The following is an 18,668-nucleotide window of genomic DNA, read 5'->3' as shown; positions in this document are numbered from 1 at the left end:
GCTCAAGTTCAACAGAAACAGAACATACCAATTTGCATCATCAATACCCACGCTTTGTGCACTTACTTGTAGGAGACGCTTCAAAACTGACTAGGGATGACAATGAAGCTTTAAAAATAAAACTCAGAGCTGATAAAGGACGACCGCCTCATTTAATTGTGGGGAATACATTGTCTCCATGTGTAGACAACTTTAGCGAAAGCTCAGTTTCAAGACCTAAAATTAGCTGCAACGAGTCATTTGACTCAAATACTCAAAAAATCTTTATTGAAATGATGAAATAAAAATTTTAGAAAAATATTTCGCTTTATTTTCGAGTGTTGTTGTCAGCGTTATGTGAGCACAGTCTTTTAAAAGGTACGGCGTCTCGCAGAGAAGAGCAACAAAAACTGAAATATAGCAATTGTGCGGATTGGCGAATCATAAGAATATATTTGTTTTTGAAGAGCAAAGAAGTGCAATTTCTCTGTAGGTTATCACAACACAACTTTACAAATAAGAAAATTCAACAGCATCCCAGAGCGCACCTCCACACGCATGTCGACCTACAGAGGTTCACACTCAGTTTTTCTCGTTTTCAGTACTTGTTTGCAATTTATTGGTGTAGCTTGTGAAAAAATCACTCGATTAAAAATGAGTGTACAAAAAGCTACAAAATAACAAAAATGTTTCCGCACCATGGATATTTTTTTTACTGTAACCAACGAATTGCGAAAGGACGGAGTGGTCGCATTATCTGGAAGAGCACTCGAGATTATGATGTGCGCGGCCCGTTTGCTGTCGTCACACGATACCCGGCTATGTTTTGATAAGATATTGCAAATGCAGGACTTGCGAAGAGAAAGCGCTGATCAGTCACCCGTCGGGTGCTAGAGAACTTGGTATCTCCTCCGCCGTGGCGCCACAAAGGTAAGCTGATATCATCCTGTAGTACTTCACATGTTGATTATGCAGCATGATTTCGTCCACACGGAAAGGTTAAGCGGGGACCACACTCCACACGCATGTCCCCGAATGAAAAGCAGCTTCGACAGCAAAGCTACAAGGTGATATTCAGGTTTATTTACGTTATTTAGGAGGCACAAATTGGCAATTATAATTTAAAGCGATTAACGCCACCCAAGCCACGAAATACCCGTGACGTAACAATTATATTCATTTCGCATTTATGCCACACGCTAGTGCAACAAATTCTGCTGTACGTGGCTGCTCTCGGGTGTGGAACCCCAGGGTACTGGTCCACAAATGTCGGCTTATGTTTCCGTTTGTATCTTAGAGAACGGCACAAGAATTTTGCTCAAACACGATACGTATTGAGTAATGAGTTTTTTACAAGTGTCCTAACCCCGGAAAGGCTCATACTTCGGGTAGTTAAGCAGAAACATATGAGTGAAACGTATGCTTTTAATATAGCAGTCTATGTGTGCTGGAATAATGCGAGGGATTATACCACAGACAATGGTTGTCTGCCTCAAGCGTCCTCGTTTCTCTTTTGGCTTTACTCCAACTTGAACAGACAGAGGCGACCTGTCTTTTTTTAAGGAACAAAAACCTGAAATAGTTGGACTAGAGTAACCCTGGAGGTTGTTTCCTGAAAACATTGCCCCTGAATAATATGTACATGACGCTATTGTTATATCATTTCGGAGTTGAACAATCTTTATTTTTAGCAGTTGGCTTTGGTGCACGCTTTCCTGCCCGTGCTGCTGCAACTAAACAAAGAGGGGAAGAGTGCACAATACAATAGCAAAACCCAGCTTAATAATGCTTTTGCTGTGCAGTTAATGCAAAAACATTGACTTTTTAACATGGCCATTTGTTTAGATTCCACTGATGCTTTCCCCTCCTGGAAGGATAGAACTGATGTTTCATGAAACAAAAGTGGCTATCCCTTTCTTCGCTGTTTTGTGTACTCGTTCGAAAGACGCAAAACAAGAAATAGTTTGTGTTTAAACTAGTCCCTACAAGTTTTTTTTAAACGCTAGAGCATTAACAGCTCCAGTGCCAGAGAGCAACCGACCTTTATTTTCTTGTGGGATGGGGGGGAATGCTCACTTTTAATAATAATCTTTCATGTGCAATTGTTTTAACAGTAGGTATTCATTATAGAGTACCTAAAACGGTTATAATAATAATTGAGAAAAAACATGGAGACCATGTGATTACTACGTTTTTCTGCCCAAAGTTATAACTGCGAGCTTTGTGCGCCGGTTTACTAACGACTGTATGCTCCTGAAAGCGGAAGAAAAGCCTTCATAATTTTGTATTGTGCCTTCAAATATAAAAATGGGAGCAAGAAAAAGATGGCATAAATTTCTCATCCCAAAAGCCTTAAACACAAAGTTCGATTGAATACAACACAAGTTGATAAAACTTGCAATAACGACGCAAAAGAGATATTCACTTGTACATCAAAAATACGCGTTACCTGAATCGGAGCAGACGATTTCACATCTGTCTTGAGTGGTAGAGGAAACACAAGAAATTTCCTCAGAAAAGTCGGTAACCCGTCACCGCATTACCTGATACAGACACGCAACTCACTCGGTATAATGCTATCGTTTTTATGATGGGAAAAATCAGACCCGTCCCAGTGACGCCACGTCCAAGCAAGACCACATCAAGCCCACCGTGAAGCAAGGATCTGACTAAGCTAGATTGCCAACATTCCTACGTCTTTCCTTAGCCCCTGACATACGGCTGGGCAAGGTTCAGCGTAGAGTGGGCCTTGGAGCACCTCGTTTTTAATTTGTACGCTGTAGGCTGTTGCGAAATTAGCTTAGACAACTCGGGCGGTCGTGGACAGTATTTTATACGATTATTGCACGCTGGGATTGGCGCACTGACCAGCAAAAAACTTAGGATAAATATTTGTCTTTCAAAAGACTCTGGCCCGTGGAGGTTTCTTTGCACCCGCTCTGCCAAAAACGAATAAGAACACGTTGGGCAGCATGTTCTTGCTAGCAGGCATGACGAGATGTAATTGTAAACATGCTAACGCGAATGCTGAAATTATATAAAGGGAGACGAATGCATTTTTATATTTGAATTTCCCCAAAAATAACTGTGTTCGGAGCAATATAGTGACTTTCGTCGGCCACTGACACCGTGGCGCTCGCTTTAAATTACGAAAGTTGGGTTTCCCCAAAGGTGTTGGTTGATTGTTTTCCCTGTAGTAACAATTCAGTTAGTGAATCTTAAAACGAGGAAACCTAGTAAAGTAGAGATGTATTTATAGATATTGTTCCTTTGTTGCAGTAAGTCTTTGTATCCACGGGCCATTGATTTTGAGGTCGTTTCTTCCACACTGCAGGTTTTTTTTTTTCCAGTGACGCCTGCAAGGTTTGCAGAGAGATCTGTAACACTGTTGAAAATGGAATGTAATCGTGTCATGTAGAATTTACTTGTATTTATTTTCAATAAATGGGTGACGAATTGAAGTAAGAAGATCTTATCTGTCATCTCGCTGGTAGAAGACCAATTCGACACCCTCCGACACTTGAATATCACTCTAACTTTTTATGAGTCATATTACATTTTATCAATCAGAATAGTGACATTCTGACCCGAAAGGTGACGCGTTCAAACACACTAAATTCGCATCACTTTATTCCGAAGGTCAATGAATCGCTTCCACCAGACATTTCGTTATACTTCTGTCTCTCATTGTGAACTGCGCAAGTTTGGCGCGAAAGCAAAAGTTACAGCCAACGTTCGGGAATTGCGCACCCTAATAAATCCAGATGCTATAAGTAACATAAGAAGGGCAATAATTCCGTCACCCTAACGAGTTTTGTTTCATGTGTAAGTTTCAATGACCGAGGGCAGGCGTATGCGATTTACAATTTATGTTCAGAGGCAATAAATTGCAGTAGGGTAAACGCCTTAGCAAAGGGTTTCAGATATTTTGCTATAGCAACCATGTCGCTATACGAAGTATAATAATCACTATACCAAGTTTCAATGGCCGCGACTTTTACCTGTAGCATTTTCATTGAGGTTGATGGTCATATTCAAAACTAATTGACCGCATATTGACATGCTTAAACGTTGTCTGGGTAAAATATCTTCACAAAAATTCCACTTTTGTTTTAATAAAGTGAAAAAATATTCAAATTGTTTCAAGGGGAAGTTAATAATACATACCAATGTTATTTTAGCGGCAGAGACAACAGCGTTTAAGATTTATTTGGTTGAAGGGACCGCCGTGCTAGCTCAGTGATTAAGGCGTTGCGCTGCTGAGCACGAGGTCGGCGGTGCGATTCCCGGACATGGCGGCCTTCTGGCGGAGGCGAAAAGCCAAAATGCCCATGTGTATGAGATTTCGGCGAACGTTAAGACCCCCCAGGTGGTGAAAATAATCCCGAGCCCTCCACTATGGCGCGCCTCATTGCCGGCGTTGCGTCTGCGCGTTTAACCATGCAATCAATCAATCAATCAATCAATCAATCAATCAATCAATCAATCAATCAATCAATCAATCAATCAATCAATCAATCAATCAATCAATCAATCAATCAATCAATCAAACAAACAACCAATAAATAAATAAATGAATAAATGAATAAATCATTCGGTTGAAGAGGAAGAACGCTTCAAAATATTGTCACTTTTTTATTTCAATTAAAGACGTCAATGTTTCGGGAGGACATTTGAAAACTTTTGCGCTTATCCACTTCGCATCCCGCCATATTGTTCCTCAAGTGGCTTGACAACACAATTTGAGGGAATGTGCTTGTGGGGCTTGAATCCACTTGGTGTTTTTTTTATGTGTAAAGAATCATTCCTTAATACTTTTGCCCTCGTACCAGCAAACGAGGATCTTTAAACTTGAAATCGTTCCAACTATAAGGAGGGAAGGCTCAATTTTATGCCTTTTGTGAAGGTAAAGGGTTACAACCACGGCGTCTTAAACCTCTGGGCTCAGTATATAGCAGGCTGCGTGAGCTCGCGGAGAACCGGGCTCCCCCAAAAAATTGAGCTAAGGGCATTTGTCCCAAGAAAGAGTTATTGCGAAATTAGGCTAAAACTGTATCTTCTGCAGCGTCGAAGAGTATGCGAATATCTTCTAAACCCACATTACTGGGAATCGCACCTCAGAAATACGTTGTTGGCTTTAAAAAGGTTGCCACCCCGTCCCAAAGATAGTTAAGGGAAGCCGGAAAGCTTTCCCACATACACACTGCGTAAACAACGCCCACACGTTCGCTAAACTACGTGCAACCGTCACTTAAAATGCGCATAACGAATCGCCAAGCCTTCAAAGTTCTGAATCGAAAACGAAGAACGAACATATGCGAACATCTTTGCGCAGTAACTAAACGTACCTACGAATTATGTAACCGTACACCGATATGTGGTTGATGAGCGAAAGGTATACTATTGTACTCCTTCATGATCGATGGGTGTATTGTCTTATATAGAAACGGTTCACTTTCCCAAGTTTCAAGTGACCACTGTAACACAATTCAAGCCGGGCTTCACGCGTGGGCCATGTGTCCAGAGATATTATGAAATCTTTTCTATCCACCAACTAGTCTTTTAGAAAATCGTTTAGCTCTCTGACGACCTTCGTTCCAATGAAAATCTTTCGCTTTAAAATATCAATATGGCTACGGACTCGAGCAGTCGCTTCATGGTCTCCGCCGATTATTGTTTTCTCTACTTCTTCACCGATAGTATACCCGCTTTCTGTGAATTTTACTCAACGCCTTTCTCTTATAATGCAATCCACTCAATCAGGAACAAAAGACAAGTAGATGCGCTGATACCCCTTCAAACATTCCAATGAAACAAAACTAAGAATTAGCCATCTTTGGTAAAGCGAGTGTAGTCGTAATATTTCTATTTGTATTTTCACTTGAGTAGCTTGACACCACGTGGAATGTGACACAAACTGTAGGGTACAAGGCCCAAGCGCTAATCTCAAGTCATTCATTTTATCTTGCGGACATAATGCATAAGTACAATCTGACGATAGAACAGAATTCATCAGAAAAAATAGCGAAAGTTCACCGTTACACAAAACAATATTACCACTTTATCTCCGCGTTAGAATATTGGAGTTACACATGCTAGTACAATGGCATACTGGTTACACCGGTATACGTCCCCGGTATTAGGATGAGCCCGGTTTTACGACGGTCTAGTACAGTCAATAATTTTACCTCGTGGACTTCTTGCATAAGTACATTCTTACGCTAGATAGAATTCGCCAGAGAAAACAGACAGAGGTCACCACTACACATAACGATTACCAACCCTTTATCTCTGCTGTTAGGTAGGTAACTTTAACACTGAAGGTACACATGATAGTGAAGTGGAATCTCGTTACCTGGTTATACGACCCCGGGATTTACCAACCGGGTATTACGGCGGACTACTCGTGCTCCACGAAGTGCCCGTAGAAACAATGCAATAATACTTTGTGTAATCCAACGCCGTTTTATGTCTGACCAACGGTATCCAACGAACCGCCCGAAGTTCGCGACCAACCGACAGACAAAATGAAAGTTCCGTGGGCAGTTTCTGTAGGCGTTGAGCGTGCCCAAATGATTCTGTGAGCATTGCTTTCTTGTCCGTCTAACCTTTTCTTTCTATATCCTCCAGCAGCCGCTTCCTCCTCTTCACAGTCGCTTTCCCCTCTTCTCGCTTGTGTCGTCTCTTGTATCGGAGCGGTGGCAGAGACATTGTGCAACAGGTGTACATTTCGCAAACTCAGCAGTTAATCAGCAACCAAATTATGCTGAGTTCGGATGTGTTTGTCGTGGTCTTGTTTGCCAGGATTCACACCGGAGTGCCAAAATAGTTCAATTCGACTTTGTTACAAGGCCCGGTTTAATGCAGCGTGATTGGGACTTACATTGCGTTATTCTTCTAGCATTTACTTTTTTTAATTGGTTTTTCCCAGCTCTATAAAGCATTCCATTGTTGTTTACATTGATTTTGGCTTCCAACTGCGTCACGCGAAACTGTATTCATAAGCGTGCCTGTGGTTCTTTGGTTAACACGACGCCCGCTTGTAGGAAGCTTCTTTTTCACAGTTCCGAGAAAGTCGTATAATCGAAGTTCTGCTGCGCATTGAAACTTTACTGTAGGTTCACTTTATTTTTTGTCCTTCTAATGAAAACAGAAACATAGGCGTAGAAGTGCCTTAGAGCCATCTAATCGGGATGTTATGCAGCTACAGTCTAGAGAAATCCGAACGACAGGAATTGAACTTTTGCTAAAAACAGGCATATATGCATGCAAGTTGTCGTGTCGTTTTGTCGTTTTACAATTACACTTCCATTTGGAACAATTTCGAGGAAACAGCAGTCTTGTTTGCACTGATAACTTTAGCGAAGGTAATATTTCAGCTCTTTTGCTGGCCTGGGGTTTGTTTTCCGACCGCCGGCGTGGGTTTCCTCGCTGACCACGGTGCAGTTTTACCGAAATCGCGAAATGTGAACTATTTTAAGTGACCGTTGATGTGGTAATTATGTGTATGTTTTCCTACAAACACAGAAATTCTGACAGCCTTGAGTGCGCCACGGGTGAAAATGGCATTTTTTTCTGAATTCAAAGGGTCCAGCCTGTAAAGGGAAAAAAACTTCTTTAAACACGTGGTTTCTGCAGCGCGTTCTCACGTTTGCAGATTTCTGCAGAAAAACGCGAATGTGAGTGAGGCACTGCTGCACGTACCTGCAAATCTTGCCATTAATGAACAAATACCACAGTGCCTGTTTTTGTGATCGATTTACAATATTTCCATAGGTTCATGCCGTTTACTGAAATCATAGAATGTTGCGATACTTTCTTTCTGCGCATGATGTTACCATACGAAAAAAGCTTGAGTCTTACGTTTATCCAGACACTCGTTTGAAGCGTGCACTCTAACCTCGTTATAAAGAAGTTGAAGGGAAGGCCTAATTATTTATTCATACACACTATTCGTTATATCAGTTGTAACAGTTTATGACAATGTATGCTCAGTTCTGTACACGACTATTAGCATGCCAAGAAGAAAACCGCGTGGCGGCCCACTGTAAAACTGAGCGATCACGCATGCGATGGCACCAACATTTTGCTTGTTCCGGCGCACAGCGTTTATTTTATTGCCCGCTACATATTGCTGAAAAACGTCCATGATACTGCTTTTGTTTCGGATAACGCAAGCGAAGACTTTCTTTCGGGGGTCGCTACCGCGTTGATCCCGTTTTCAACCTCGCCATGAACGCCGAACAAACGACGTAGAGTGTCAATCTCATCGCTGCGACGAGGTTGTCATGTCGAACGTGTGTGCACACGAGACCGCGGCGCCTTCGTCGTCGCTTGCGTTGGTCTGTCCGGTGAAATCGGCGACAACCACACCGTCGGGCGCTCCTCCGTAGTGACCGCGTAGGCATCGGCGTTGAGCAAAACCACGTTGCGCCTCTTCACATTGCCGTCACGTCGCCCGTCCGCCCGCTCGCTCCTCCCTACTGGCTGCCCGAGGAGGATGTCCGGCTCGGCCGCGCATGGCCGTCTGGTCTACGCGGGAGTTTTGGAGCAGCCGCGCCGAACGAGTGTTGAACTCTGCGGAACACCTCACGGGCTGCGGTCGGTTTTTTTTTATCTTTTTTTTTCGGGGGGGGGGGTGGGGGTGGTGCGGGAGAGACCAATATTGTTCGTTATATTCATTCAAACGCGAATTTTACATCATTTAGAATGATGTGTCAAATGCAATGTTCTCTATGAAAATTTCAATGAGAATTTCATTTACTTCGTTATATCCCTTATTTCCTTGCATCCCGTTATTTTATAACTAGGTTGGGGTGTATCTCAAACATCGACTAACTAGAAAATAAAATTTTCCAATTAGTCGATGTGGATAACACTGGTTAGCCGAAGATCACATAATCCTAACCGGCTGCCCAGAATACCACGTATTTACAGCACCTAAACAAAACGCATGGAAAGGCTAAAGTACCATGTGGTTTTTTCTTTTCAGGAATTTCCAAAATGAAAGCGAAGACGGTCGTATATATAGCTGCTGTGCTGATGACCATGGGACAACAGGTTTCGGGAAAAGGTTGGTAATTATAGCCCATATTTCACTTTCTATATTATGATGGAACAACAAAACCCATGAAGGAGGCCTAAAGAACACTGAAGGAACTTTGCCATACTTCTGTTTTTGCTTCCATTGCATTGACTGGCCCAAATAAACATTTTGTCATCCTTTATCCAGTCGATACAGCAGCACTATCGAACATTGTTATAACTAATTAGTATCGGGACGCTGATTTAGTTTGTTACATGTGATATCCGTTCTCACCGTAGAGCTAAAAATCTATTCAAAACAATGGATAATCTGGCTCGCGCGAAACTCCTTCATACGAAAACGCATTATTAAAATTTTTGAACTTATTATAAACAATGTAGCCCTTATCTTTCTTCTTGTGGCACTTCAAGCTCAATGAACCATAACATGAGCCTTTAAATTACAACAGAACAAGGTTCATTTGACAAAACACGCCTGCGTTCAATTTTTACCGATGTGTGTTCAATTTCTACCCATTTTTACCGATGTTCAATGTGTGATCTTTGTCTGGTGGCTGCTCACCGCACTGAGCAGGAGGAAGCTTTCCACACTTTCCTTCTTCTGCAGTTTCCGATTCCTTACGCCAAGCAGCTTCTCTGTCTATTGGCCGAATATTTCCTCGTTATAGCTGATACTGCGCACTGTTCTCACAGTTTCACTTTCGTTAGAAAGGAATAAATGTAATTGAACTTAAGCGTGACCAAGCAAAGTCCGCTTTTAGTTCCCTATACCCGATAATTCGCTATATCAGGGTTCGTTATAGCAACTTACAATGATACTTCGTTTCTAAAGCCTGGAAAGAAATAAAAATACAATGCACCCTTCCAAGTAGCCGCAGCAACTAAAGGTAGTGACCCGCATTTAACGATGCCTTTGGACGATGTCCAAAATTCAAATTCAAACAATGTTCCGTTTCTCTTTTGAGCGACGACATGCTTAGCATGGCTGGTTCAGCATTCTCAATATCTCAGGAATAGACATATCGCACTTCGGCCATGTTGTCAGCTATTGGATGCGTCAAATAAGCCTGTCAGTACCGCTTAGAATCGCAATATTTATTAGCCGAGGCGTACATACTGACTGTACGCCATCCAGGTCAACGGAGATGCCCAAACGTGCGGGCGCGCCGACCGCGCCTTTGAAGCTTGCTTGGGTCGGCCATGGGCGTAAGGGTGGTGTCCGCACAACACCGTGAGTCTGCTGCTTCGGCGCTGAGCTCGCAAATAGTCGCTTCTTAAGTCAACCCCACGTCAACGAGAACTCGCCAATGGGTCAGTGTCCATTTCCACGCAATCTGCCAACTCGCTCGCGAAGCGATGGAGGATGCCGCAAAAAAAATGGTGCGTTCAGTATAGAAACTCCTACATATGTGCGTGAAATGTACTCCTAGAAGGCTGTTATTGGAGAGTTGAACGTGCCAACTGCGACATAAGGCACCTTGTTAGAGACTCAGCTATTGACCCAGAGCTGTTGCAGATTTGAATAATATGTATATATTATATGTCCGGCTGAACGTCTTTTTATTTCAACAATCCCAGCAGTTCCGCTCACCATTTCTTCAATAACGCTCGCTCAGTAAGCATCGTCTTCATTGCTGCATTTATCTTATTTCTACAGCCTGCGTTCCTCGGCCGGAAACGTGATCAGAAATGGATAGTCGGGCTGCTGTCCTACGTGCTCATTCACCGTGCGCAAATAGTGCTTCTATTCCATCCCTTGGTTCCACAATTTGCCATAGAATACTTCGTTGAACTCTTTGACGGACTTTCTTGGCCTCATATTTTTTTACTAGTGTGCCAGTCAGCGAAGAGCGCATGTCCACTTGTGTGGCGGTGCTTTGATTTCCCAGGCTTTGAAAAGATTGGTATAGTCTACACGAGAACTAAACGAACATTTTCAAAGCACAGATCGTTTCTTTGCTTAGTCTTAACAGAGCGAAAGAATTGCGGCGACCCGCTGGTGGCCGGCGTACTCACTCTGCGTATGGTCGGCGAGCCGCCCACTAGGGCAGTCAAACCAATCAATCTCGAGTGAACGTAATATAAAACAGCATACGAAAATCAGCCGTTGGGATGCAGAGAGGAGAAAGGCATTTTATATTTGAGTTTTGCACTAGCTATAGTATCGTAAGCAAATCGAGAATGGTCGAAACATAGTGATCGGGCCCCAGAGTCCAATTTGCACTCGAAATCCCAGAATGCTTCAAAATAACGTTAGTGTCTCTTTAAAATATGCAATATAAGACGAAACACTTGAGTGCATAATATTGGATTCACGCACGTCAGAAGTGAGTTCAAAGCGATTGGCTAATCTCATTCCTCACTGAACCGCTCTGCGTGTTCCGTGTTAAGGTTGTGAAATGCCATCTGTTTAAGAAATACCTCCAAATTTCCGCAATCTAAATCGCTGAAACGGCACCTCGACAATTGGACGTGCCCTGCGGGAGAGATTTGCGCTAAGTTTTACAACTTCAGGTTGTTTATCCTCCCCCAAGTCTTGCCATGCGGGCCCTATTCTATTTTTAAAAGAAAATGGGAAAAACAGCTCCCGTGAGGGCATTCAAACCGCATCCCTGGGATCACTGGCGCACTGCGTTTCCCCAACGACGGTGACTAAAAGCTGTAACAAATACCGCCGCACAAATTTAAATTCCATAACGTCACTCCGAGTCCTCCCAAAGTGGCGTGCATTGATGTTCGCTCAAACAAGCTGTGGCGGCGCTCAAGCGCCTACGTTTTCGGGATTGCTGTTCTTTTGACACACTTTTTGTACACCGACTATGGCCGAAAATTCTGTTTTCTTTCTCGCTCTGTATGTTAACATCAAGGTATTTATATATTTCCATTGTTTCCCAGATAGAATGCGTTTCTCGATGACGGCTATTTCTCAGTACAAGACAGCAGATGGAGGTGCCAAAACACGAAAGCCACTGTACATCACAAAATTGAGCTCTGAAGTCGGTTTTCTTTCGCTAATTAAAAAAAACAACAAATAGCGCTAAAAAGGACGCTCAATAAGAGTGAGGATTTTTGTTTATGATGAGTGCAGATTGCACAGTTTATTATTATGGCAGCTAATGACCACAATTTTCTGCCTGAAAAGACGAATCAGCCACCTTTTGGCGAAATAAATGCCACATCTACTGTGTATGGTATTTCGGCTGATCTGGGGATGTTGAAGTATACTGAGAGTGACAAATATCCCATAGCTCTCGCCTACAGCTCTTGCACGGCCAGACACTGCTTCGGTCAGTTATGCTGCAATCTGTATCCGCACCCTTATGGTATTGTGAAATAAAGGGTTCATGACACAGACCCACTACACAAACGCTTACACAAACGCAATGACCACCACATGAACGCACTTGAGCATGCACTGTTAACACAATTGGAACATTGTAGGTCACACGAATCTTTTATCCTATATTAAATACGGAAAACGCCCACGATGACTTTTTTATAACATTAGGAGATTTTAAACGACTACGTCAAACATATGTTTCAGGTTGTTAGTGTTATTTTTAAATATACCCAAAGACAAATTGTAAAAAAAAACATAATGCTAAAAATGATTATGAATAACAAAATTGACATATACTTTTTGCGGAAAAATAAAAGCAAGGCGCAAGGCTACATAGCAAGTCAGCCGTATGAAGTAGTGTGGGGTCGATTGAAAGGTGAACTGTTCGCCGATCATTAACGTTTGTTTTTCTGTAATAAATATATATTGCAGTTTTGTGCACGGGTATTTCGAATTTACGTTAGCTTTGTTGATTTCGGAGCAGCAACACACGACACAACTACAACCGCTTAAGGAAAATATGTTCAGTGCAAGAGGAGTGAAACGAAATATACTGGACGAAAAGCGTAGATATGAGACACAAAATCACTTGAGCCAGCCAACGTTTGGGAAAAACATGAAGAATTGCTCAATATGAAAAAAAAATGTATTCGCCTAGAATATATATTGCCGCAAACTTGAACAGCAACAGTCCTTGTGCAACAAATGAGGAATGGAAATGCCGGGCTATATTAGGGCAAATAGATTTCCCCGAGAGGAAAACAGAACATTATATTTGAATACAAAATCAGATTCAACTTCCCGTATCAGGTGGGGTTACCGTTTAAAGCGGGAATCACAAACCAGCGCCATCCTGACCGCATGCGGCCCGCGGGAAGGTGTGATGCGGCCCCCAGCAACCAGCTTCATCCGTCAACACCCCCAAATTTTGTAAGCCTCACCTGGTGTATCTTTAAGGACATAGTTGTGGCTGTTAGGGAAAAGGGTCGGAAAAGGGTCTTAGGGCATTGTACATATATTAGTGTGAATGGTTCGGTAGTTTGATTGTTTGCGTTTGTGGTTTTCTTTACTGGGTTTTTTTTGTTCGATGTTAGCTCTTTGATAGATGTAGTTTTCCAAGCTTTCCTAGCTTCCTCATGTCCTTCTTCCCAGCTGGTCGAGACGCCTGACAAGAACAGAGATTTTTTTAGGGACGAAGCCTTTTATGGGATCGGATGTCGGCGTTTCCTGTCGTCGTCGTAGTCACGGCAAAACACCATCCCCAAACACCGAGGCACTCGTTTTTCCAGCGCGTCGAACTACAATGTACCCCATAAAAAAACAACGCACCACGTTACTCGTTTTTCAAGGCCTTGCGCTAGAACCCTTCTTGTTAAAGCAAAGCTGTATACCTCTATCCCCTACGGATAAATCTGCGTGCGCTAAATGCCAATGCGCCAAGAATACAGCTATGCACCACATTGTTCGCTCCTCCGCAGGTTGCGCGTTAGTGAAGACTGCGGTGGATTTTTCTCATAGGATATCACCGTGTTGATCACAAGAAATGGTGGCAATAGGCATAAAACGCGGGAAATTTTCTTTTCTGGGATCAACTACTATATATTTTGAGGCTTATCAGGATGAATGCTCCTGAAATCCGGGCACCTCAAGTTTAGGTGCCGTTCAGTATAGAAACGAGAGGAAGTGTGTGCGTTAGGATCAATAGAGCTTTTTTCTGACCGTCCTCATGCTAACTTGTCCCTATTTGGTGCTTCCTTAACTTTGGTGTCTTTCCTGGAGGACCAGTGAAAGCTGATTGGCTAAGGTCAACGTAACTTTGTTCCGAACGTAGACGTACTCAGAGGTCTCTAATCCTGCATCAAATCATTTTAGGCAACGTTCCGTGTAAGCAAGTGAAAGTTTTCGTAGGATCAGCAGACTTATTGTGAGTGTCCTCCTTCTCAGTGCTCATTTCTCTACGCACCAATTTTAGTTACCCAGACTGAGGAACCAATACAGTAATTTTTTTTCGGGGTTCAGCCCTTTTCTGCTAAGCTTGTTCTTTCTCTTTGGAGCTTTGATCCCTGCTTTTTAGTTGGAAGGACCTATCCTGGTAAATATTTCTGTGCTCATTTACTCCTTTCAATTTTGCAGGTTTAAAACCACGGGGCGTCTACCTCACCGTGTCCTCATACGGAGGATTATTCCACAAGCCTGACCGATTTGAAATTAACTGGTATGGAGTGGACGACGCCCATAAAAACAGAACATTCGCAGCCATTCTACGGCACAGTCCTAAGTCCACTGATTGGAATATTGCTCCCAAGTATCCGATAAGGGAAAGCGTTGGACGAGTGAAAACATCGGTTGGATTCCCAGGCTTTCAAGTTGAGCGGCTGATGACCGGAGAATGTCTCGGGTACTGGGCCGTCCTGGTAAATGTGAATGACGACGGCGAAAATGCAGCTATTGTGGATTCATCCTGCCTGCGTGGACGCCCTAGATGGATGCGGGAAAATTGCTGCCATATCGCTGGACTGAAACTGGATGAACTGTTCATTCCTGGAACTCATGACTCGGCCATGTATCGGGTGCAATCCGGTTGGCCAATTGGTGGATTCATCTTTACACAGGAGCAAACAATACTGGAGCAGCTCGCATTCGGAATTAGGTCACTCGACCTGAGGGTGGGCTTCATCGATGGTGTTTTCTGGGTTGTTCACGATAGGTTCAAGGCACAGGTCACTGTTGAAGCAGTTCTGAAACAAGTTAGGGACTTTGTTATGGCGACGGGAGAGATTGTCATCTTAGACATTCACCGCTTCACACTGGGTTTTCACGAAGGGGTGGACCCTGTCGAGGAACGTCATCGCATGCTCGTTAACCTGGTACTCAAGACTCTTGGCGGTCTGGTGGCACCACGGGCTTCATTGAATGTCACAGTTGAAAGCATACTCAGCAGTTGCGGGCTTCTGCAAACTTACCAAACTAACAGCACGGTGTTTGTTATGTACAACTATAAGTATCAAGGACCACACTCTGAATTTCTGTGCCCAGGACTTGTGCAGAACTGGGCAGACGCCCAGGATGTGAACACATTGTTAAAGTACCTACAGAAGGCCGCTTGTCGGAAAACACCTGGGACATTGTCCTCGGCGCAAGCAGAACTAACAGACAAATTTCCGAAGCAAATCGACGTTCTTCGCGAGTTAGCAGAGCTCGTCAACTTCAATGCTACAAACGCATTTCGGGAGTTATACTGGAACTGCACAAACGTGGTAACGTCAGACTACTTTCTTGGTACCGGCATGATTGAGCTGGCCATAGAGGCGAATCAAGTCAGAGGTGCAATCAAGGATCGCAGCGAGGAACGCGGAAAATGCGGCCATTAATGGCCTCAAAGTAACCGATATTACAGTTGTCTTTGACAGGTATAGACTTTCTGCTGGCAAAATATTCTTTTCTCCGCATGCAGATAATAAACTTTGATATAATTATTTGCAGTAGTGTATGCGCCGAGAAAAATATTGCCAGAATATGCGGAGGAGATGTATTCTTTTGGGTGCTAATATTGAAATACAGTAGTGAATCTAAGACTCAGTAAGTTAAAGACCTTCATTTCATGCCTTCACCTCGGAAATAGTACAAAAACGACAGCAGCAGGGCTATGTGAACTAGTTAGAGCCTGTTACCTTATTCAAAAGCAGCAATACACAGAACAAAACAAGATTCAGATAACACTAGTTAGAGCCTGTTACCTTATTCAAAAGCAGCAATACACAGAACAAAACAAGATTCAGATAACACAAGCACGAGTTAGCCACTATGCTTCGTTATCATTGCAGCCAAAATACATCTGAATAAGAGACATACGAAACATTTCCAATGGGCAACAACCATGAAGATTAGGTGTAGAATTGCCACAACATGTCTGCCGTAGTAGCATAGCGTAGCTTCGCACAAATATATTTTTTAAGAAGTGTTACACGGTGAAATAATGCACGATTTTTTCTTCATGTGGAATGGGAGGATTTCCCTGCGTCATGGTCTGTCGGCTCAGGATATAGCGAGAGGGCCGCACAGGAATGTTGACTGCAGTGCTCTGAAGGAAGAGCTACATATTGATTAAGTGTTTCACGTTGACTCCCACGTTATCGCGTTCTACCAAAGACAATAATTTCCCAGCGACCCGTGCGCTTTGGAGCATCTGCTAGACAAGGGAACATAATGGACTGTGCGCCTACGGTCCATGAACTGTTCTGGGTACCTTTGCGCGTGCACAGGGCTACAAATGTCAGAGTTTCAAAGCTTGCCCCAACGGGTGAGCTCTTGGATGCAGATTTAACGATCTTTAAGTGCGCAGTGTTGAAACATTGTTGAGTGTATGATTTTATTCCGGGTACATACTCACAGGCTACTGTTCCGGTCTCACACGCAAGGGCCCTTCCCTGGATCTCGCGGCCATACTCGAACATAAACTTCCATGTTGAAGCTTATATTAAGCATATAAAACCGACGCCAGACAATGAACTCCCTACCTACACTATTTAGGCGTTAGCCATACACCGAATTGAAGATGACTGTCAATAAGATGTCCCAACAGCTCAGTTTTGTTCCAGCAAAACCCGGCCGTTTCTTACAGCGTGTACGCTGAAAAACGAAAGGCATTCGCATCAAAAATAACTGGCAACGAGAAGCATACAATATGCTGCATCGAGTGCCGGGACAACACCATACGCAATATTGCATTGTGATGCGGGTTTTCAGTAACAGGGCACATATGTCGGTGATAGAATGATACTGTTAGGGAGCAAAACGGCTGTTGCACCCCAGGAGAGCTTTCCCTCTAATTTGGCAGTGGTTCACTAGACTCTGCCGCAGCCGAGTGCAATATTTAACACGCATGACGGCATTATTATGAAGTCGTAAAAATAATGAAGAATGGAGACCCCCGTTAGCGAAACGTCGGTATCACTGTAAAACACGATAGTGTTCTTGGGCTGCATAAATAAAGAATTTTTGGCATTTCTTCCCGCATTTTCAATCGGTGGTTTAGGCAGAAGTATCAGGAACCATAACGTCCGTTAAATAAAAAAATAACAAAAAAAACAATTCTTTACACTTTCCAACGTTCCGCAAAAGGAACAGTCTTAGTAATACGGCCTCAAAAGGCAAGACTGCAGTTGCAGCATTGATTTAGAGAAAAAACAACCTGGACATTACTTTGGCGCACGCAACCAGAGCAATAAAGATAATATATTAGCAATAGCATAAATAAAGGGCTCCTGGAAGAGCGTTGATCTGTGTAGTTTCTCGGGAAATTAAGCAGTTGTACAAACTAAGAGCTCGGCATGAGTGTGCGAGAAAAGGCACGAATTGAATTGAATTTCACAACGGGTTGTGTTAATCACGGAAGTACCGAAGCAGGCGCGTAAAAACTTCAGTCGGTTAAGAGGCGACAGCCACTTAAATGACAGCGGTGGCAGAGTAGTGCCATCGAGTGACAGCATTCTTCTGGTCATCTGCAAAGGTTGTGTTTCGCTAAATTTACAGTGAAGCACGCACTAGGCGGTAATTGTTTTAAGTAAATCGCGCGGGTGTTGATATAGTTGATGCTCTGTCAACACGCTACGTATGACGTGTCCGCTTGAGAAGCATCCCTTAGCGGAGGGTATGTAAGGCATACGCTTTCCTGTTTTCGTACCCATTATTTCATAAACAAAACCGGCCCCAGTTTTCGTCACTACCTGCAAATCGAAAATATCCTTCTCTCCTCGCGTCCCCTTTGTTCTGCTCAGAGTACTGGCCTAAAATACTTCCCTTAATTGTTTTCACTGAGAACGGCGGTACCAGTTTTGTACATTACCTGCACTTTACTCGCTGTGTCTACTACTACTCAAATATTTATTAAAGTCCTACTGATCCCAACAAATTGTACATTCGAGTCATTCATTCTGTAATTTGAGTCCCCCCGGTTCTAATTATGTGGACGCCCACAACCTTTAGTTAATAAATTTGACAACAGCTGTTGACAAGTACAGAAAGAATGGCTGTTAGTAATTCCTTTAAACCCCATGCCCAACAAATGTATCAACTGGTAGCTCCACTGCATCTTGCATTTTGTTGTCCTGAGTAGTAACGTTCCTCTGTCAATCACAACTCTGGTATGTAACCAATGCATTCTTCCAGTTACGGCCTAGCGGGGGAGAAACTTGTTGTCTGGAGAAACGACTTGATAAAAAACGCAGAACAGCGCAACAGTCTATGAAATACAGATTGGTAGTGGTCCCGCTCAGGGATAAAACGAGCTGCTTGTAATAAAGGA

The 18,668-nt window shown here is 43.1% G+C and overlaps 1 protein-coding gene across 2 annotated transcripts; it reads left to right on the top strand.

The window, feature by feature from the left end:
• Positions 1-836: 836 nt before the first annotated feature.
• Positions 837-15,840, top strand: LOC144150132 (PI-PLC X domain-containing protein 1-like). 2 transcript variants are annotated; one of them, XM_077681962.1, is made up of 3 exons: positions 837-909; positions 8,972-9,052; positions 14,498-15,840. In XM_077681962.1, the coding sequence occupies exons 2-3, from the start codon at positions 8,983-8,985 to the stop codon at positions 15,733-15,735; spliced, it is 1,308 nt and encodes a 435-aa protein (XP_077538088.1). In that variant the 5' UTR covers positions 837-909; positions 8,972-8,982; the 3' UTR covers positions 15,736-15,840. The 2 variants fall into 2 exon arrangements, with proteins under 2 accessions (XP_077538088.1, XP_077538089.1); XM_077681963.1 differs by lacking the exon at positions 837-909 and adding an exon at positions 960-1,046.
• The last annotated feature ends 2,828 nt before the right edge of the window (positions 15,841-18,668 follow it).

The sequence above is a fragment of the Haemaphysalis longicornis genome, unplaced genomic scaffold, assembly GCF_048455015.1.
Source record: "Haemaphysalis longicornis isolate Haplotype H1 unplaced genomic scaffold, Haemaphysalis longicornis Haplotype H1 scaffold_8, whole genome shotgun sequence".
Lineage (NCBI taxonomy): Eukaryota > Metazoa > Arthropoda > Arachnida > Ixodida > Ixodidae > Haemaphysalis > Haemaphysalis longicornis.
The sequence above is the reverse complement of the archived record's forward strand: the minus strand, read 5'-3'. Positions and strand labels throughout refer to the sequence as shown.